This window comes from Lytechinus variegatus, chromosome 3 (genome assembly GCF_018143015.1).
Source record: "Lytechinus variegatus isolate NC3 chromosome 3, Lvar_3.0, whole genome shotgun sequence".
Lineage (NCBI taxonomy): Eukaryota > Metazoa > Echinodermata > Echinoidea > Temnopleuroida > Toxopneustidae > Lytechinus > Lytechinus variegatus.
This window is the reverse complement of record NC_054742.1, coordinates 20321290-20343973: the sequence shown is the minus strand read 5'-3', so window position 1 is coordinate 20343973 and position 22684 is coordinate 20321290. Positions and strand designations below refer to the sequence as shown.

General features: G+C 35.0%; 2 protein-coding genes across 5 annotated transcripts in view; one reads left to right on the top strand and one right to left on the bottom strand.

Moving 5' to 3' along the window:
* LOC121410453 (guanine nucleotide-binding protein-like NSN1) overlaps positions 1 to 6058 on the bottom strand; it is a 25052-nt gene extending 18994 nt beyond the window's left edge. The window contains exons 1-2 of the mRNA XM_041602552.1: positions 5948 to 6058; positions 2087 to 2280 (exon numbers count right to left, since the gene is read on the bottom strand). Of these exons, the coding sequence (XP_041458486.1) occupies positions 2087 to 2280; positions 5948 to 5969 (216 nt within the window). The 5' untranslated portion in view covers positions 5970 to 6058. The remainder of the gene's footprint in view (positions 1 to 2086; positions 2281 to 5947) is intronic.
* LOC121410451 (polynucleotide 5'-hydroxyl-kinase NOL9-like) lies at positions 5777 to 22684 on the top strand. Of its 4 annotated transcripts, none has more exons than XM_041602550.1 (11): positions 5777 to 5869; positions 10012 to 10707; positions 12892 to 13315; positions 13928 to 14163; positions 14857 to 14954; positions 15293 to 15463; positions 15954 to 16164; positions 17824 to 18043; positions 18900 to 18981; positions 19381 to 19511; positions 19789 to 22684. In XM_041602550.1, the coding sequence occupies exons 2-11, from the start codon at positions 10133 to 10135 to the stop codon at positions 19912 to 19914; spliced, it is 2274 nt and encodes a 757-aa protein (XP_041458484.1). In that variant the 5' UTR covers positions 5777 to 5869; positions 10012 to 10132; the 3' UTR covers positions 19915 to 22684. The 4 variants fall into 4 exon arrangements, with proteins under 4 accessions (XP_041458484.1, XP_041458485.1, XP_041458483.1 ...); XM_041602551.1 differs by having other exon boundaries at positions 5810 to 5859; XM_041602549.1 differs by lacking the exon at positions 5777 to 5869 and adding an exon at positions 6144 to 6234.

Here is a 22684-nt window from a genome sequence, read left to right as displayed (position 1 = left end):
TTTTCCAACAAGTAACATCACATAATTAAGGTCATGGAGAAGCTTATGAATAAAACAGATTAATCTATCGTTCATTTTTCTGAACAAGTCAGAGAAAACTAGAACTATCACTGAAGGTGATTAATACCCCGCCATATGCTATTTCTATGGTAACAGTTTCCAACACATGGACAAAAATCAGTCTTGCCCATCTTTACCCCAAGACCTATGTATGAGCAAAGTATCCTGAGAATTGGTTATAAACTGATTAAGTAGTTTGAACTGCAAGATTTTTGCCTCATTTCTGATATATAATATATTGTTACCATGGCAACATGATTTCTGACACATGCACAAATATGTCCTGCACATCTTTCCCTCAAGACCAACATGTGAGTCCAATTTCATGAGAACTGGTTGAAATCTGTATATGTTGATAAAATTTGAATGTTTTTACAAGAATTGGAAATTAACAAAATATTCCTTAAGTATCTCCAATGCTGGATAATAAATATTTGGTTCCAAAACCTAAAGCCTATACCATTCAAATGCAGCAGAAAATCCTATTTTTTTAATTTACTTTTTTTCTTTCTTTTGGGGGGTTGGAGGTTCAAAAGGAACGCAAAGAGCAAGGTTTTTTTTGTTGCTTGTTTCATACACATATAGAAAATTGGGGGGGGGGGGGATTCTCAATATCCATCAGGGACAATCCATTTCAAGCTCTGATACATGGAATGCCCCAGGCAGCATCACCAATGGAATTCAATAAAGCAGCAGTGTCTCCCATTTGTGAAAGTAACCAGGTATATCATGATTTGCAGGGGCATGCAATAAAATTGTATCAAATGTTCATTGTAAAATAACTGGGATGGAATAACTTTTGTCATAAGAGTCTTGCAAGTTAACTTTTACATTGACCTCATAATGAACTTTGACCTTACCATGTGACCTCTGAACACAATAACACGCAGGTCTCTTAAGTACACCTACAACCCAAGTTTGATTCAAAAGTGACTTACAGTTTCAGAGTTAAGTAATAACAATGACCTCAAAATGACATTTGACCTACCAAATGACCTCTCACTGCGCCATGATAGGCAGAACTCCTAAGTTAATCTACAACCCAAGTTTGGGTGAAAAGTGACTCGCGGTTGCAGAGTTGTGTGTAACAAAAGACAAAAGAGTTCTAACGTTGACCTCAAAATGGCCTTTGACCTTACCATGTGACCTCCAACTGAAGCATAACATTTGGATCCCTAAATCTCGCGTTCACCTCTGATTGGCGAGACAAAAACATTCTCTTTTTTTATTTACCAATATGAAATTTCAAGGCTTAAATTAATCTGAAGCCTTTAAAGGCTGTAGACTGGACTCAATAACCCTCTTATTGCCCTTAGAAATTTGTGTGCACTTTAACTTTAGATTTGTATTAAAAAACATGTTGTCTATAGAATAGTGGCCTTGAGCGTCACATAATTTGAAGCCTGAAATTCAACCAAATCTTAACATGGAAATGTGTACATGAAATTAACATGAAAACATGTACATGAAATGACATCAGGAGTAAATATCAATTTTCCTATTTGACCTCAAAAGACCTTTGATATGATGACCAAAATATCTCTCAGATTATCAGAGATTCTTGAAATGGAATTATTTACATTTTTTTTAATCAAATCTAATTTTTCCAGTAGCCTCAACTACTACTAACTAAGTGTCGACACTTGAAAACCATTAGCCAAGGTTTCATGGATAGGGATTTGTATTTTCAAATTCATCTTGAAACTTCAAAATCTTGCCCTTTGGTTAAGTTTTTGATGTTGATACAACAAGGTCAAGTTAATTGATCTCACATGACAATAGACCTATATTTTGTAACCTGAATTTCCTACTAAATGATCAGTGACCTCATGCATTAATTTCATGATAATATCAGTTCTGGTGATATGACACCACCATCATCATCTGAAAAGTGGCACTCATGTCTTGCTTCTACTATGCAGGCAAAACAAAACCTACAAGATTATTATGTATGTTCTTTGTACGGTGTAGATCAATTGCAACCAAAGATCCCTAATTCTCTGCAGATTCTAACAATTGTACTTGCCTTGTATTTTCTATCTTCAGCTTCTTTCAAGATAGCTTCTTTGAATGGAGCCAAGTTAGGAATACCAGGATCTTTCTTGGGCCGTTGTGGTCCTTTCTTTTGAACATCCCTCCTTGTTTTTCTGTTATGCTCTTTCACCTTTTTTGCTATTTTGTATTTGAGCTTGCAAGTCATACGCTTGCTTTTCATTTTACCTGGAGTAAAAAAATTACAAACATGAGATGTAATAAATCTTGGAATAAAATTACTCTGTATGTAAAAGGAAATCTATATACAATAATTATAAGAGGCAAAAGACACAGCAATTTTGCAGAAAAAAGGGAGAATACCCAATGTAACAATACAGCCAAGCAAGCAGGGGGCTTCTAGCCCGCAGACATAAACAAACACAACATCAAAAATAAGTTCCCCCTAAAGAACCCCATCAAATTGTCCAGTATAACAAATCATTGAGTTGAAACCAATATGGGATATAGCTAGGGTTGTTAGGAAGTGGTTTTTCAAACATTAGCAACATCTGTGACTTAACGGCTGAATGAGCACAACTTGAACAAAAAAAAAACACTTTTCAAACGCAGCAAATCTATGTCTTAATTATTCGTTTTGTAAAAATTACAGTAATGCTTGCTTTCAAGGCTTAAGAATAACAAATTAAAGAGTATATGAGTAATTTTTAAATTTGCATGTATAATTCAAATTCATGTAGTTCATTTTTAAATGTGATCAAACATTAAGTGGAATGCAGTTTAAAGGCATTGCCAAGGCTGAACCATGTGCCATCTTGTCACGAAAGGGTCTTTGCAAGAACCTCTTTTACTTGTCGCCCATTATTTAGCTATATTACCCAAAAATTAAGATGATAATAAATATTGGCAAATGTACATCAAAGGAAAGGTCTTCCCATCGAAATGCAACAAAAGAAATTATGGCAAAGGAATGAAGGTGCAGAATACCACTGATACCCCTGTCCTGTAATTACCATGGTAATGCAGAAATTTGGCCATTAGCTAAGGAGTTATGGGTAATTAAAAATAAAATTTTAAAAACGCACTCTGTCGCATATTTGTGATGCCTCAAAATTTTTGAGATAAACATTTCATGTTTGAAAATTGCTCCACGTCATTCCAAGAATCTTTTCCCTCAAGTCTTGTGCAAACTTTGGAGTCCAAATTTATGATGCTCGGGTATGTGGTTTTAAAATTACGCAACATTTAGTAGTACATGTCAGCCACTAAAATGCTGAAATATGTGATTTAATTTTCAAAAGTGAAAAAATATGTAAGAAAACGTCCTAGGTATCAGTTTTTTTTTCGTTAGAAATGCCATGAAGAATACGTGTAGGTATGGCAATAATTAGCACTCTATAGGCTTTAATTACTGAATTAGAACAGAATATATGTTTTTATGAATAAATTAGCATATAATTAGTTCATATTAATGAAGTAATAAATGTATAATTAGTGAAGTTCAGCTCTACAACAAGTAGTAAATTTCATTTTTCTACCATCTTGTAAATTTTTGTTGCCATATCATGATCTTTTGCAGAAAATGGGGGGAGCATATGCTAATTTATTCATGAGATTATGTTTTTGGCTGCCAACACTCATTTGCATGTTGCACTGTACATGTATCTCTATGACTAGAGCAATGCTGAACGATATGTGGATATGCTATGTGTGCATTTGTCATGTGATCACAAGACTGGCTGAATTGCTGCAAGTACAAAGTGGGGAGAGAGGAGATTCAGGAAAGCTTATATGAGGGGGGAGAGCCGGGGGGGGGGGGGGAGCAGAAGATATGAAATGTGGTTGTGTTTATGTTATGTGTACCTCGTTGTTACTATGTTATGCTTTTGTTGTATTATTTTTTTTCTTATGTTTCTTTGTTTTTGATGATGATCCTTCAACATCAGGATTTTATATATAAACTTTTGAATTTGTATGACTGTGTATTACAAGCTGTGTAATCTTTTTTGTTTCAAAGGGTGCAGTAGAGGCGTGTCCAGGATATACCTGCACGAAGGGGAGGCATGTGTGAAAAAAAAAACAGACCCCCCTAAATTTTCTGTTGATAACACCTTTGTTTTCTTGTCATTTTTTTTCCAGCACCCCCCCAGATTCAGGTGGATTTGGGTTGATAACCTTTTTTTTCAGGTGGGGGAGGGGGTGTAACTAACCTCTGGTGTCAAGGGGACACAGCCAGCCCTTGCCCCATCCCCCCCCCTTGAGAGGCACAATTAAAATTTATAATGCTGTTAAATCTTAAAACACAAGTGTGCCCCCCCCCCTTGAAAGTGATGATTTTTCTATTTTTGCTAGTCAGATTTTTTCATAGATGTGAAATGTACTTCAGTTTTGGTTGAAAACATTTTTTTTGTCTTTTTTCCTTGGGGAAAGTGTGCCCACCCCCCCCCCCCCCCGGAAAATCCTATCCACCTCTGGTATCAATACTATATTTGAAAAGAGATACATGTACCCCTTCCATCCCTGACGTTACCCATTTGCTGTAAAAAATATACACTGTATTTGAAGAGGGGGCTAACATACCCCCTTTGTCTCCTTTAATTGGCTTCACACCTGATATGACTTGCAATTGTATACATGCACACACCATGGAGGTTGAACCACATGCAGCTTTTTCTACCGTTGATGACTGCAGGAGCTATTTTCACTGAAAAAATTGGGAAGCTAGCCTGTAGAATGACCAGTGGTGGATCCAGGGGGGGGCACATCCTACCCACCCCCTTGAGAGCCATTATCAAAATTTTTAATGTAAAAAGGTGCTGTTACACGTGTATACCCACCCTCCCTCTCCCTTTCATTGGTGGCGAAAGCCAAAAAAATTAGGGGGGATCAACCTAAAAAATGTTTATCAATCCAAATTTTACGGGGGACCACACAGCAGCAATTTGTACTTGCAGCAATTCAGCCACTCTCGCCAGTTCAGCGGCCAGCCAGTCTTGTGATCACATGACACATGCACACACAGCATATCCACAAATCATTCAGCATTGCTCCTGTCATGGACCTACATGCAAATGAGTGTTGGCAGCCAAAAACATAATTTAATGAATAAATTAGCATGAATATGCTCCCCCATTTCTCTGCAAAAGATCATGATATGGCAACAAAAATTTAAAAGATTGTAGAAAAATGACACTATTAACTACTTGATTGTAGAGCTAAACTTCACTGATTATATAATGTATAACAGTATATACTACATTTTATATGAACTAATTATACATAGGCATATGCTAATTTATTCATAAAATCATATAGGCCTATTCTGTTCCAATTCAGTAATCATGAATTAAAGCTTGTAGAGTGCTAATTTTTGCCATATGTATTCTTCACGGCATTTAAAAAAAAAAACAACTGATACCAAAGACGTTTTCTTACATATTTTTTTCGCTTTTGAAAATTAAATCACATATTTCAGTATTTTGTGGGCTGTTATGACCATGATGACCATTAGTTGGCATTGCTTCAGAGTAAGTTTATCTTTTTTTTAAACTTAAAGGAGGCAGTGGGGCAAGTTCGTGAAAATTGATATGAGAAGTCAATTTTTCCAACTCGCCCCACTGCCTCCTTAAACTTACCGGGAAGCACTCATTCAATGAACAAGGAAGATGACAAGATTAGAAGATAGACCTGGAACTCGATCTAGCTACATTTCGTTCAGTCGGCTGCAGTACCATCCTTACCACATGAACTCCAATACATCGGACCGATACCAAATCCAGAGCAGAGAGGCAGAGACAGAGTAGTGTGGTACGTGGTGGTAGGTTGCTTAATTAATTTACTAATCTAATGTTTTCTTATCTTAAATGACAAATTCGCAATGAAAAAAAACACTTACGGGGTTGTCCTTTTCGCACCATTTCTGATTCTCAAGTCAGAGGAGGGGGAGAACTTGCAGTCGGACTTCAAATTTGGACACGTGCGTGCAAGCAGCGTTGCGATTCAGGGATATACCGGTACCGCGTATAGTATAGGTAGTCAACCGGTACGGCCGGCCGTCGGGGGGTCATTCAACGAACTCTCTCGCTCTCTGCATGTTCCAGATTGCGGAGGCCCGCTGGCTCTGCACTGCCGATGCTCGTACAGTTGTTCATGCTGTCAGTACCTCCCAGCACTGTGATCAAGGTGATCAGCTAGACAAGAATAACGATCGTTTTGGGGGATTTATTTAACAATTTCTGACATTTGTTATCATCCCCATGTACCGGTACTGCCTGGTATTGGTAAGTGGAGCCTACGCAGTTCAGCAGAACAAATACAGAAACTGAAGCAGAGATGCCAAGTTCAAAGACCAGCTATTCGTGAGATTTTCTGTGAATCTTGACTTGAGCACTCATTCAATGAACAAGGTTATAATATAACCTTGTTCTCAGTTATATCTCCATGTGTGACAAAATAAAGGTGGCAATGTTTGGCTTATTTTCTCTTTTTCTTTGGGGCAAATGCTTGATTTTTTTACACTGACAGTTTGTATTAGACCTGTTAATTTATACCGCCTGGCTCTTATTTAAATTTGATTCTTTATATCATTTTTTGTTAATTAATAATAGAGATCAAAAAATGAAAATTTTCTTGCCATATCACTTTCCACCAATAGAGGGCGTACTCAAAAATATGCCCAAAATTCAAGTTTTTGAGCGCTCTGGTGAATACAAAAATTATTCTTACATTACAAATGATAAATAAATTAAAACTATATGGAAATTAGTAATTTTGGTCACAAAAGTGATATTTTAATGATTTTTTAAAGTGTGTGCTCTATACAGCATTGGCATACCATAGGCCTACCTGTAGATTCTCCACAGGCCAGATGGTAGCAGTGAACAAGTGGACTTGAGTGAGATCACAGACCGTAAGGGCACTAGTATTCAACCCGTTTGGAGAGTTTCCTCAAATATATAGAAACATAGAATTTACCTGAATTTCAGACCCGTCTTATTTCTAAGAGCAAATGCTTGTTATTCTTTTTCCGTTATTTTTTTCTTCAACCAGTCGACTGTGCGCGGGCGATCGAATTATAGGGCGGCGGTTTTTTGCACTAGTATTCAACCCGTCTGCATTAGTATTCAACCTAGCGATGAAAGATGGTCCTGTCTCTCAATCTGCCCTTGTCCCATCCGACTATGGACTAGACCATTTGAGATGAGACCAAACAGGGAATTAATCAAAGCCAGAGACTTACATAGATCTAGATCTAATTTACCAATATAAACCCTTTTGAGATTTGCTATCTATCCTCACTAGGTTGAATACTAGTGCAATTCAGTGCAAAAGGCCATCGGCGCATAATTAGATCCTACGCGCATACAGTTGACAGATTGATAAAGAAAATACCGACAACAGATTACCCTGGAAATAACAAAGGTATGAAATTAAGATAGTTTCCATATTTCTAAATATTTTTGGAAATATGTCAAAATCTTTGAATTATGCCGGGTTGAATACTAGTGCCCTTACGGGACATTGTGTACAAATATATGGGGATGGGCTGTGATAGTTGCGTGAGACAGAGATTTGAGGGGATGAACAAGAGTCCAAAATGCTTGAGTCTCACGCATAATGCGTGAGACTTGGTAGCTCTGCTGAAGGCCTATGGCACTCACACTTTGTACGAGGTATCAAATCATGACTTGTTTAATTTGTATGTAATGTATTCATGCCTGGGATTCATGCACTAAAATTGGCATACTGTATATATTTAAATAACATTAAGTCTTGATTTTATGATACTCAGCTTTGTATTGAAACCCCATGTAGATCTAGATTATATCATTTTTTACCATTGTGCAAATTCTTATCGGTCAACTGGCTCCACAGTAGAGGCGCACGGCCAAGGCAATATGGGAGACTAGGCCTACATGTATCTCATATCTCCAATATCAGAGACTTATGTGAATAATTTGGGTATCCAATTTCAGAGACAGTCTCCAGTTTGGGAGACCAATTTCCTTTGTTTACATTTGCTGCAAAAGGATTGCCTTGGCGGCAAATAAAAATGTGTTAGGCAGATTTCTCATGTAAAATTACCCCTTTTCACTGTCTACTTCAAAAACTCACCGTCTACTTTTGTTTTGATAAGGATTTTTGTTGTCATCCACACACAAAACAAATGGGCTTCTGACCCAGAGATGCCAAGTTCAAAGACCAGCTATGCGTGAGATTTTCTGTGAATCTGAGTGAGATTACAGACATTGTGTACAATGTATATGGGGATAGGCTGTGATAGTTGCGTGAGACAGAGATTTGAGGGGATGAACAAGAGTCCAAAATGCTTGAGTCTCACGCATAATGCGTGAGACTTGGTAGCTCTGCTGACCTCAGTGAGACAAAATTTTGGGTGGAAAAAATTACGCTTTTGTTGGTGTTGTTTCTTTTGTTCTTTTGCAAAGCAAGTCTCCAATATGGGAGATTGTCTCCCCTATCGGAGAGAGTCTCCCATATTGGCCATGCCATGGCCATTGAGTCCCCTGTACAGATCGCGCTAGAACTTCGGTCTCTGTATATTTGGTGAGTGAAGCCAACGGAGTTCAGCTGAATAACCAACATAACAGAGACCAAAGCTTTTGGTCTATCAATTTCTATGATTTAGTAATTTGGGGGTAATATGACCTTTACTATTTGAAATTTAGTAAAAAAATTTGTAGTCATCACTTAGTTACCGGTACTCACTCTAGGAATGTATTTTTAACATCTAGAGCTTGCATGTAAATCATGCTTGATTTAATATTACATCATTTTTTGGAAAAAAATAAAACAATAAAAAACATTTTATTTTGTTTTCTATATAAAAAAATGTTTCAATTGTTTTATATAAAAAAAACATTGTTATTACAATCCTGTTACCCTCACCATAGACCTATGAAAGCTGGACATTCATCGGTTAGTGAATTCACTAACATCTGACTGTTATTGTCATGTGAATAACATTCTCTTCATATTTCATCTCCTGTGATACCATCATGGTCACCGTCAATTAAACCATGAGTTACAGAAGCTTTGGTGATTAGACATTTAACATTAGACAAATTGTATGCACAGAAGGTAATAAATTACCTAAACTCTCTGAAACTAATGTGCAGTTCTGGTTTACAAATAAATATATCTTAGTTCCATGGTTTTTATTTGGGAAAATGTATGAATATTTTGAGATAGAGGCTGAAATGAGATTGATTGATTGTAATTTATAATCACATTTTAAAGATTTCCTCATGACATTCCAGAGAAATATGGTGGGTTTCTTGTAGGGGTCGTTCCTCTCTCGTTAGTACGGTCATTATGAGTGTGCAGAAGCGTGCAAATTGATAATAATAAATTTGATATCACAAAAATCGTCTGCTTCTCAATTTGCTGTTCCAAAATAACTATCTTAATTGAAAGGTATAATCTGTTACAGGACATCAGCCAACAAATGCCAAGAAAAAAAAATTCCTTTGTAAAGATCAGATTCGCCCCGGTAGCCGCTATTATCAAAACACCTGTATGTTCTCATTAATATGCACATAGTCAGGATAAGGCGTATGTGATAGCATCAAAAGAATGCTCGCGTTAATCGTCCATTTCTTATAGGTCCATGCCCTCACAGACCTGATGCTGATGGGTAAAAAATATTTTAAAAATCTGATAATTGGAGCTAGACCCAGCTTCAAGAAAATTACTCTGCTGGGAAGCATTGAAAATGCGTAAATCTTACATTCCTTTATTTTGTAGTTTAATTATTTAATTGGTATGTCTTGTTAGTTTAAACTTTCACTTTGGGGTCTGGTCAGTGTCTTAAAGTATTTGTCCACAGAGGGCACAGACATAACTGTGGGGGGATAGTAATTTTGTTCAACTTTATTCTCGGTGGTATTTATCATTTGGGGTCATTTCCCTTTATTTTTGTTCTTTCTTTGTAATATACAGAGCATCTAGATAGAAGGAAGAATGTACTGAACAGTGTTTGGTTGAAGATGTCAATGTTTTAATCCAGGACTCCACGTTATTTAGGTGAGAACTTTGAACAAACTAAAGCCACGCATGATTCATGAAGCCTGTTCGTGACAAGAAGAAAAGCATGTCAAACCCACTACGAAGAAAAAAGAGTAAAGGGGAAAAGTGTGTATCAGATCCTAATTTGGTTGAGGTATGTGATCTCAAAGAGAAAACAGGCAAGGTAAAAAGATCCAAGCCTGAAAATTCGAGCTTTATCAGAGAAGTGCATACTCCTTTGGGTGCTCCATCTGCAAAGAAGCGTCGACAGGAGGGTAGGAGTACTCAAGGTATCTCAGCCTTGGTCCTGACCCCAGCTGCAGCAACTAAGCAAGATACCCAGGTGACAGTCATCAATACATCATTTCAAGAAGATTCTAGTAATCTATCTGGGAGCAGCAGTTCTGTCTTGGAAACATTGCCAGTAACCATTCCCCACATAGATTCTTCAAAAGCTCCAACAACTTCAGAAGATTCATTTGACAGCACATCATCAAAGAATGAGCTGCTGTCATCATCATGGTCTTCAATATCCAATGATGAAGGAGGAGATGACTTTTGTGATGGACTGACTACTCCTCCAGTAGAATCCTTTCAAGGAGCAATTAGTAATCTTGGTGAGGACTACAGGTAAGTAAAGAGCTTATTTAGAGGATTCGAAGAGGTTAGATGCCCTCACACCTTTGGATATCATCCTTTGAAATTCAAGATGCATCTCCCTTATTTCAATAGAATCTACACTGTTTCATGAAAAATGATATGGTAGTGCAAGGTACTACACATACATGTATGTCTAAAATTTGGTCTCAGAAATTGTAAAAGAAAGGAAAAATATCAAATTGCATGGTATTGTGTCTGTGCAGTATGTAATTGTAGTATCTTTTATTAAAAGGTTAAATGAACTGGATACCATTACTAGCAGAAGTTAATTGTTTGGATGAAACAATGAATGCATATGCTGAAATGAAGTAAAATAGAATAATATGTACATAGAAATATAATTTAAAGTTATATGTCCTATGGAAAATTAAAATGTCCAAAGGATATTGTTTCTCATCTTTTTCCAAGAAGGGTTAACTGCACAGAAGTAAACATACATCTATGTATTATCTGAATTAATAGATGTTTTCTTTCACATGCTAAGAATCTTTCATTGGTCAGAAGTCTGTCACATGATAAAGTGTAGTTTTCCCCATCAATCATCACTTGCAGTGATGAACCTTTTTTTGTTTCGCTGATCTTATTCAGCTCAAAGGGTCATAACGTGTGATGAATTATTTGAGTACATTTACGCGCAAATTTTGCCATTCAATTTTTTTGGTCTATCATTCTCCATCACCTGCAGTGACGATCGCACAAGATGTAAATGTACATACGCCAAAAAAAGTGCATAACCCCTCGATTGTTTCGTTGTGATGGTAAAGTTCCTTTGTGAGGTCACAATAAATTTTGGTGGAGCAAGGTCTCGGATGCTTGCGCACAGTTTACATGCACGCTAACTAGCACTACAACAAGCATAATCGTCTTGATGGATTTCTTTTTCAAAGGAAACCTTGATTTTAAAAGAAATCTTACAGAGACGTATTGATATTAGTCTCTTCATTTATAGTGGTTATCGATGTGGAATATTATATAAAGCATATAATCACCTCTTGATTTCATATGAAGAAGCAAACTATCACTTTGTCGGCAAGCTTCATCATATAGCTTCATCCAGCTTTCCTCTCAACTCGTAAGTGATGGTTTGCCCATCACCTTCACCAACGATATTTATTTCCTTACTCCGGTGCGTATCAAAAATAGTTTACACATAGAAAATCCAGTAAAATTGTACATTTGTAATATCCTGAAGATTTTTTTTACATTTGGTACAGATCCATTTAAGCAAATGACGATATTGCTGTCGTAAAATATTTCTGCATGAGTGAGCACCACTTACTTTTGTAAAATTAGTAAAAAATGATTTGCGCAGAACTTTGAAATAGTTATGCAAATAAAAGTAGACTTTAGTCATGAAGAACACATGGAATTCAGCAAGTAAAATTGATTTGAAGATATCTTTTACCTCTTCTTAACTTGTTTCCTTGCTCAAAACACTTCGAAGAGTGCATTACGCCGCCCCCACCCCACTCCCCCACACACTGAGGCCATCATGACGATATTTGCTTTACACTGAGCTGTGATTTACATGAAATGGCTTGATTTTCATTTTGTTAATCATTGTCAAGCTTGGAAAAAGTGTGGAAAAACAAGTATTAAATGAAAAATGAAATGTAAACCAACTTTAATAAGAACTTTGGGAAAAAATGTTGGAGATGTCTGATATCAACTTTTGTTCAGATTTAGTTATGTCCTCAGATCCAGCTGGCACAAAAAGGGTAAAGGTTGTGCTTACTAACTAAGTGTTGAAATTTCAATTTGGGTGGCAAAATTGTTACAAAATGCTTGAATGTATCTGTTTTATTTCAATTGACTAAAACTGCAAGGGCAATGTGTGAGAAATGTTTCGCAGGGTAAGTTTGATTTCGCCTTCTCCCCTAGACACAGCGTGAAAATGAGCATTTCTGTGCAAACAGATTTCTGCGAGCTTTACAAAAATGGACAGTGCTCACTCAAGCATAACATTCTGTCAAAACTTTCAGATAGATTAAACCCAAACCCAAGATTATATAAAATTACCTACATGTTGTATATTTGTTAATTTCCATGGCTTTTTCAAAATGTAGACTTTTTTATATGCATTGTATAGCATCATCTTTTCATTTAGATTATATCTTTTCCATATTTGAACTTTTGAAACCTCTCTTTACACAGATTAGTGTCTCTCGAGACTGGGTCATCATATCTTCTTCTTTTGCAAAGAGACACCCGAATACCTGTCAGAGGCCTTGCTCAAATCTCTTGCCTCTATGGAGCAGTAATCATCCATGGTTATACGATAGAACAACAGACCCCTAACCCAAGAATTGCAAATGTCTTCTGTCCTGTCAATGTCAGTGCAAAGTGTCTTGAGATTGGCCACTCAGAGAAGAGAGAACTAGAGCAGAGAGAGAAGAATGCACTGCTAGAAACTATTTCTGCTCTGCAGCCATGTTCCATGACTGCTCAGGAGGTACTTTCTGAGATGACTGATAAGTCTACCTTGGTATTAGTGTCCAAATTGAATCATCAGCCAAGCAGCTTCATCACAAGTCATATGACGTATAAGAATATCTACAGCGGAGGTAGTGCTAAAAAGGTAATATATATCTCCATATACATTTCAATCTCAGTTATCATTGTTATATTCAAATAGGGGCAGATCCAGGATATTCCAAAAAGGGGGGAGCACATTTTCTCAAGGAAAATTTGACAAGAAAAAAAAAAGGATTTCACAAAAAATGAAAGTCGTTTCGTCCATTTCAAATTTGCCAAGCAAAAACAAATTAGAAAATTAAAAAAGGTCTTCACTTGTGTATGAAGACATATTTCCATTACAAATATATGCTGTTACATTGTACTTTCAAAAGGGGGGCACACTTGTGTAAGAATGGCATATTTTATGGCTCTCAAAAGGGGGAGGGGCATGGGCCGGATGTGATCCCCCCCCCCCCCCCCCCCGGATCCACCTCTGTATTCGAGGAAGCGGATATTTGCCAATATGGCATACAGTGTAGATCTAGAAGAAAACTTACTTCCTTAAGTTCATGCTAGAATAGTGTATTATTTGTCTGTAGTTACATAAATCATTCTTAATTCTTCCTAATAGGACATTATATTGTTCTGTGAAGTTTAGGAATAAATTATTTAATATTTTGTATGTATGTTTGTAGTTATGTGATATGTTTTCTTCATAATACTTATAATACAGATGCTGCAGAAGTCTGAGATTGCTGTTTGTGATAAGGTTGGATTATTCATTAATCCAGGGACAGTCCATTATCAGAATGTGATTCAGCTTAACCCAGACTATGACTCTGCAGCTCAGATATTGCTTGAGGCTATACAGAGTGATAGTAGCAACTCTCCTAGAGTGATGTTTGTAGGGCCCAAAAATTCTGGCAAGTCCACAGCTCTACGATACCTGGCTAACAGACTGCTCTCTGTGTAAGCATTCTGGTTAATGTAATTGAAGTTTGTGTACAATGTATGTACTTACAACACTACTTGTAGCTCCATGATTGTTCCTACACTCAGACACCCACCATAAAATAAAAGTAATAGTTAACTACCTACTCCATTTTTCCCAAAATCCTGAATTAAAAATGAAAAAAAGGATTCATGAGCATAAATCTCAAAATGCATTTGAACAGAGCCCATTAAAATGTCCACCCATGTTTTTGTAAATAAAAGAAAATGATTCTTGGGAGAAAATATATAATTGCTTAGAAATGAGCAAAACAAGCATGGCATTTTAGACAGATGTGCCTTTTTCCAAGTAATGATAATACATTATCCTATAGTGCTTGTCTGTGTTGATGATCTTAAAATAAGTGTGATCTTAGATTTCATGATCTGACAAAGTTAAGTTTATGTATACCAGATCTAGATCTGCAATGATATTACACCCAACCGAAGGCTCTCATGTGAAATGAGCTTTACCTTTAAGGTTAAAAAGATAATTCTATTATTTGATAAAAAGAGATTATTTACTTCATGAAATCGGATCATTTAATACCCCAACATGTAATGCACATGTCATAATTTAGGCTACTTTCAAAAGTTTCACTTAATTTCATATCTACAAGTGCTTTTTCTTTGATCATCCTATTGATTATTATTTTATTTTCTTTTATGAAGTTCACAAAATGTAGGTTACCTTGAATGTGACCCTGGTCAATGTGAATTCACCACACCTGCAATTTTATCCCTTCATATCATCAAGGAAGCATTATTAGGTAAGGAGTTATACTTGTTCATCATTTAAGTGACTCCTGTTATTAAATTAATTTCATATTCGCTTGTGTACAGATGGATTTTTCTTCTTACCTCTGCCCTCTCTCACTATCAACTGTAAATATACATAAAATGTATGCCAGTGTACAAATCCCAATCAATGTCAAATAAATTAGAATATTTAGTTTAGTACCTACAATACATCAACTTAGCCTCATTATCGAGACTGATTTACTGAGTGAGATCGGAAGCTTACCCAGTAATTCATTCATAGACAACTGAAGATGTAAAGTCACTGCACAATGTAGATAATATACTATAATTATTTTTCTTTTTTTAGGACCACCATTCACTCATGTCCAGAGTGCAGAGAAGGCATACTTCCTTGGAGATGTGAATGTCGATGATCATACTGAGAACTATGTTAAGATGATTACTGCCCTCTACAAGCAATATTCTGACCAATTATCTCATCTGCCATTGTTTGTAAATACTATGGGATGGGTTGAAGGTAGGTTGAATTCGTTTCTATCCTGCTGTGAAAACAAATAATTTCAAACTTGATATTAGATCAATTATAGGGTCAATTCACATTCGCATCTTATCTGCAAATCTATTGAGGATATTCTTACACTAATACCTATTGGCAGTAAAGAGAATGGGATTATTAGACTCTGGCTGATTATGCTACATGCACCCCTGTCCCCATGTATGCCATCTCAGTCTCTAGCAGTGAAAGATTACTGGGTCAGTATTGAGAGCTGCAGATGACTGGTGACTTTTCATTCAAATCAAATAATTTATGTGGATAGCATCCTGTAGAGATGTGCTCTGCTGTGTGTGTGTCATTAAATGATATCTGTATTAATGTATTTTAAAAACATAGATTATTTGCTTTATTAAATGCATTGTATCCATAATTCATTTACATGGAGAATACAGTTAGAATTATGAAAATGTTTATTATTCAATCAATTTATATGGACTGTTTTCATGTCAAGGTCTTGGACTGAGACTTCTTGGTGAGGTAGCCCGCATCACTCAACCTACCCATATCGTCTGTCTTGGGTCACCTGATGAGAGATTAGTAGCCCTCTTCAACCAGAATGAAGGAAAGAATCTAAGTTACTTCAGTGTACCTTCTGTGACAGATCAACCTCTCCTTCCTCCAAAGCAGTTCTTGAGAATAGAAGCAAAGTGTCAAACAGACAGGTATACCATATCAACCCTTTGAACACCACTATACTGAACTCTAATAGTGTCCATCAGGTTAACACTTAAAATTTGCGATAAATTTTAGCATGATGGGATTTTTGTATATCATTTGGTGAAAATAGGCAATTAGAAAATGAAAGGACATTATGCTAGACAATCCACATAAAAGTGAGAGGAGAAATGCTTACTTGTATTCTATATTTACTCATCGTAAGAATTTTAAATATGTAGGCCTACATATGAAAATAAATATCAGATAAAAGTAAAGAATTAAAGGAAAAGAAGATAAATAAGAATAAACTTCAGGACACCCAGTTAATCATGCCCACAGACAACACTGTTCTTGAGAATTAGTGTTAGTGATGTTAGAATAGTAGGGACTGCTGTTTTAATCATAGAAATATCAATGCAAGTACATATCTTATTTTTCATCTCCAAGATTATCGTCTGCACATAATGAATCAAAAAGTTATTCCTTCAGAAGTCCACATAGTGAACACTCTTCGGAGGGCTTTTGTTTTCTGATAAAACTAAGCATTTTCTTCAGTAAGATTCTCATATGAAAAAAATCATGAATGGTATTGAAATCAGAGTTGTCTATTTCCAGACACTGGAAAGAAATACATCAGACTTGGTTAACACTTGTTGCCAAAGATAGTATGGAAAGCTTTGATTTAATATCAAGTATTTCAATTACCCATTTGTCATCAGGGTCATTGCTAGGATTCTGAATTTCCATACCATAGAATCTAAAACGATTCATGCTGGCAAAATAAAAACAAAGGTAGATTGGACATTCTATGATGATAGTATCTCATAAAATGTCTTTAAATGATCCTCCTTTACCATGGTTACAAAAAGACACTTTCTTAGATTATTCTTTGGCCTGATGTTGTCATCATAAAATGATGAAAAGTGGCCCATGACTGATGGAATGAGCAGTCAACCCAAACCAATCATAATCAGAGGCCAAAGCCACTTGTTCCTGGGACTGAAATGGTTTCCCCCTTCACAGCCTGTATGGAAGCAAGCTACATATGTAGGGTTGTCATCTCCATAGGGAGCCTTGTCAGCTATGAGCCAAGCTAGACAAGCTTGTAACCTTGACTTCTAACCCCCCCCCCCCCCCCCCCCCCCCCCCTTTGAAAAGATCCACAAATAAAACATCAATTTTTTTCAGGGAATTCAAATGTTTAGAAAGCTTAAGATCTTCTCAACCATATGGAACAAAAATTGACCAAAAACATTGGATTGTGGACATATGTGGTAATCCATATCAATGGTCTAGTTAATTCTAGGTTAACATTGACCAGAGTTTTATGGAATGCCAATTGCCAAATTATTCACCAAGTAAAAATTATTGTAATCTAGCTGGAATTAGAAGTTGTAGTGATTTTTTTTTATTTATGGCAAAATGAAAAGAAGTGGTTATGTCAAAATACAATGAATTTCTTTGAATTATTTGGTATATTACATTTCTCTTTGGTATTGAAGAGGGAAGATAAATCCTGGCATTCCATAGCAGTGTTGACTAAAATCCTTGTTTTGTCTTTAAAGTTAAACCTTGGCTTAACTCAAAATAAAATCCAAGGTCTTTCCAAAAAGATTACGTATGAAATGACCTAATAAGTTCTCAATTACTGTGTTATCATTTAGCTACCAAGCGTCTTCCCAAAGAGAGCTGAATCTCCTAGCAGCCTTCAGTAAACTCCTTCCTCCCAATTTAGAAGGAAAGCGCTTAACGGATATACGCCCACATGTAGTGCCATGGAGCCATGTTGTTCTCCATATTTGCCATATGACTGTACCAGCTAACCAGATCTTATATGCCGCTAATGCTAGTGTAGTAGCACTGTGCACCACAAGCAAAGAGGAGGTAAAGTATTGGATGTCATCCCTATCCCCCTCCCCTCCAATCTTTCATTTTCTAACAAAATATGAAGTAAGTGATGGTTTCTTAAGATAACAATAATATACATTTCAAATCCATAGCAAAGTTTATATTTCAATTTCAATTAATTTTAAAAGTGGAAACAAACATGCTTCCAACAGAATGAGAGGTGTGTTGCCATACCATAACTGAACTTTGTAGACAATTCAGAAGTCATTAAGTATCTAAAAATGCAACAAATAATCAAGGTTCATCATACACCATGTTTATAAATCTTTGGCTATTTCTTACTGACACAAATGTTTGCAATTATGATGGAATTAGTAGCTGAATCATTTATTTTTTTAATCCACAACAAAGTTTACTATTAAACCAACTTTAGTTCAAAGATATAATTCAGACATTGCAAGGCAAAAAAATTCAATGTAATGTGTAATAGCTTACTGTCAATAAAAAAAGTATGAGAAATAGATTTAACAAAGATGAGCAAGTTGATGTAATATTTCTTGTGTAAAAAAAGGTGTTGTTTTTTTTATCTCTATAATCTGTAGGCCTATTTATGTACATGTATTTACATTCAATGTGTTAAACATACAGTTCATAAAATGCTGGAAATCTATGTACATGTATGTGTCATAGTCTGCTAGGGGTATAAACTGAATTTTCTTCTTTTTTTCTTTTTTTTTTTTGCTGTAATATCATTGAAACTGTCATGAAAATTGTTTACTTTTCATTTTATTGATACAATCTTAAACTTTAATTGCCCTTCTATTTCTGTATTTACTTCTCTCTCTTTTTCTATTCACCCTACTCATTGTGTCTTGTTTATCCTCTTACACAGCTGGATAGATGTCATGTAGAGAAAGGCAGTGAAGGACTAAGAACTCTCAAGTCTACTCCAATCAGTGAATGTCTTGGAATAGGTAATTATACAACATAATAAACATCTCATAATGATATTGGATGTAAATTAAATTGTATGGGAGGTATAGGAAAGATGGTCTGTAATCTATAATGATAATTTTGTTAATGTTGCATAGAATTTTTGAAAATTATGAAAATCATTTTTTTTTTCATTATTTATTGCTTCCACTGTTAAACATTTAAGAAAAAAGATATTCTTAGTAATATGATATATGACTGCTAGTGATATGTATATGCATCGCTCTTATTATATTTATAAATATGACCAATAAAGCATAATTTTTCTCTCAAAACCATTGTCAATTTTCGATTAGAATTAAATTCATTATCCTATTAAAAGAAATGCTTCAATGAGGCAAATGACAATTGAATACATTGTATTTTTGTTTTTCTTGAAGGAATTATTAGGGGTATTGACCCTCAGAAGAAAGCATTCTATATTTTGCCAGCCTTGGAGCCTAATCTTCTACCAAAGGTCAACACTCTACTAGTAGGTTCACCTTTCATCCCAGAATGTGTCTTTGATCAGGTAAAGTCATCTTTAATGATTTTAGTCCAAGATCATACCGTGGTGGAGATAGCTATAGATCTGTAATTTTTATCTACTCTTAAATAGTTACTAATGCAATCTTATCTATTCATCACTTACTGTTATCTTCTAGATATACATCACAAAATGGCCTAAGAAGGCAATAGACAAGTCATAAAATCCAAACATGAATTCAAAACTAGTAGTTAAATAACTTCCTTAGAATGAAGTTTGACAGCTTCATTGATATTTGCTCTGTTTCCTCTTTTATCTGCAGCAATTCAGTACTAAGGGAGCACCCTATTTGAGTGAAAGCTTTGATACCAATGTTCCTGGATCCCTTCCCATTAATCCAAAGACTTACCTAAGGAGAGGACCTGGAGGAAAGCCACAGAAGACATGATATATCATCTATTTGTTGATTATCATTTCATTGAAGGCATAGGCTATCATTACAAAGGCCTTATGAAAAAAAAATCTGAATGTTGATTGCTCTCGTTATGGATGAAAAAATCAAATTCTTGGAGACACTTTCATGATATCTTTGTTTGAAAAAATTATCATTTAATAAATCTCCTGAGGAGATTAATATAACTCAATGGGAATGAATTAAGATGGTGTTTCTGGTCACTTTATATTTCACTTTTTTGATGCTCGAAATGCTGATTAGGGTTGTTTTTTTTTTTTACGTTTTTGATTTTATAACGTTTCAGAGACACGTGTGATAATGAGACCTTGCAGCTCAGATATCAAATCAATGTTACCCTCTGCTGTTAATTTATGACTCTTGTATCGTTTGAAAAGATGAATTAGAGTAGTCAAGATTTAAAATTATCATTTCATTTTTTATGCCATTCCAATCATTTGTAAGGTACATTTCTTATTAGTCAAGAAATACTAGAGTCAACATCTTTCTTGAAGATGGATTTTTCTAGGATATGAAGTTTTAGTCAATGAATTTATATGAAAGATTACTTTAGGAAGCTAATTTTCAGGCAAATACCTGAGTTCATGCCTATTAATATATTTTGGACCATTGAAAAGTTTTTTTGTGTATCAAATTCCTTTGTTTTATGTGATTTTCTGCTGTTCAATTAATTTCAAGTGCTTCCCTGCTTCTTTCAACAACAATAAAAAGGGGAAGCATTAAAAAGATTCTTGAATTAGAAGTGTTACAGGATATCAAACAAATAAGCAGAGGCTTTAAGAGATCCAGATCAAACGATAGATTAGAGGGGCAGCTTGCCTTTTCAATTCTTTGTAAATTCATAACCTTGTGATGCATCTGAAAAAGATTGATGTATTGTGAAAGGTTGCACTGAAGAGAAGGTTATCTAAACTTCCATCTTTTTCATTTCTGCATTATACTCTATTGAAAACATATTGTGAATGTCAAAATTGTTACAATTTTGTGATTAAAAAGCTCCTTCTGATATATGTAATATAGCACACAAGTCAGTCTTGCAAGAAAGCATGATGTACTGTACACATGAACAATAGAAATAGAATTGAAAAGTCATGTATGAAATCATCATAAACATACTATATTATTAAATTGTTTACGAGATCAGTTCTAGTTTATAAGTACCATTTCAATATTCTCATATTTTAATATACATGGGGTATTTTAAAGTACTGATAGTGAAAAATATTTGAAAATATTTTTGATTTTTTTTTTAAATTTAACTTTAAACTTTCAAGATATTTGAAAACTATATCATTTATTTTAACTTTCAGCTGTCACAGCAGCAGTTTCTATTTGCTTGTTCGATTTTAGAAAGAACCAATTTGGTTACTTATTAAATATTGTAAACAGATAAGTTATGATATTTAAACAAAAGTTAATAAAAATCTTACCCCAGTTCTTTTATTTAGCTCAAGATTTAGGCTGGCCAGAAGATAATTAGGCCGGCGCAAATCAACCCAATAAAAGTGCAGCTTTGCAAAGAGACATGCATGCATGGTCCTGTATTTTTGCAAAAAAAATGCAAAATGCTTCTGTGAATTTTAGCCATCTTGAAGGCTGGAATGGTAGTGTAAATGTTTCAAATTGAAACACAGGTAAATTAGTGTAATTTGGTCTTTTATAAGTTGAATATATGCCAAACAAATTTTAGACCAGGGGCCTGTTTCATAAAGACAAATTGTCATTATTGTAACTTCAATGTAAATCTTGTGATTGGCTAGTGAGTTTTGTTACTATAGAAAATGTCATTATAACTCTATATGAAAAGGGCCCCTGATTATGTAAAACATGTTTTATACATCTCTTATAGCTTGAACAGATTTCTGTGATCCCAAAGGCTTTGACCTAGATAAAGTAATCTCTATTTTTTTCACATAGTGAAAACCTGAATCAATGTATAAAAAATTGTATTTAATGATAGCCTTGATTGATTTCATTTCATGAAAAAGTTGTTTAAAATTTCGTCTCCTTATAATACATTCTCAAAGCTCTGTTATCTTACATATTTCATTCAAGTTTATATCAGTTTTAGGGTTATGGGGTTCTCGTAAAATCAATCTTTTGCCTATCTTATCTTCACTTGAATTTTTATTTGTTTTAATGTTAAATTATGTCCTTTTCAGTCTGATCAACGAAGCTATCAAAATTTGTATTATCAAACATTTCTTGCAGTTATTAGCCACTGAATTGTTTTGATTTGATTTTATGGAGAATTTCTGACCTGGGTCCCGTCTTACAAAGAGTTACAATTGATGCCATCAACCTCAACTATATGGAAATCCATCAGCGTCAGAATTTTTTCTTGAGGAAATTTTAAGAATGTCCTTTGTAAGATAAGCACACTGAATTTTCAAGGAAACAACGATTGTATGAATACACATCATATCTAGAAAATATTTTGAACATATGGCATTTCTTTCGAAAGCATAGTGGGATTGTTAACATTTTTCATGGGTTGTTTGTATGTGCATGAAGACAGGGGGAGCTCATATATTTTGTTACATACCATTAGTATCAGTATTCCATCTGAACACTTTATAAACTACATATGTGTACTTGGTAAGTTCTTTTTAATCTCTTAAAGAAGTTGTGATTTACCTTGAAAAATTATTTTATGATGAAATAGTTTAAAAGATAACATTTGTGTAAATTGATTTGTTAAAGTTTTGCTGTTGAACAGCCTATCATTCTCCTATTAAAATTCTAT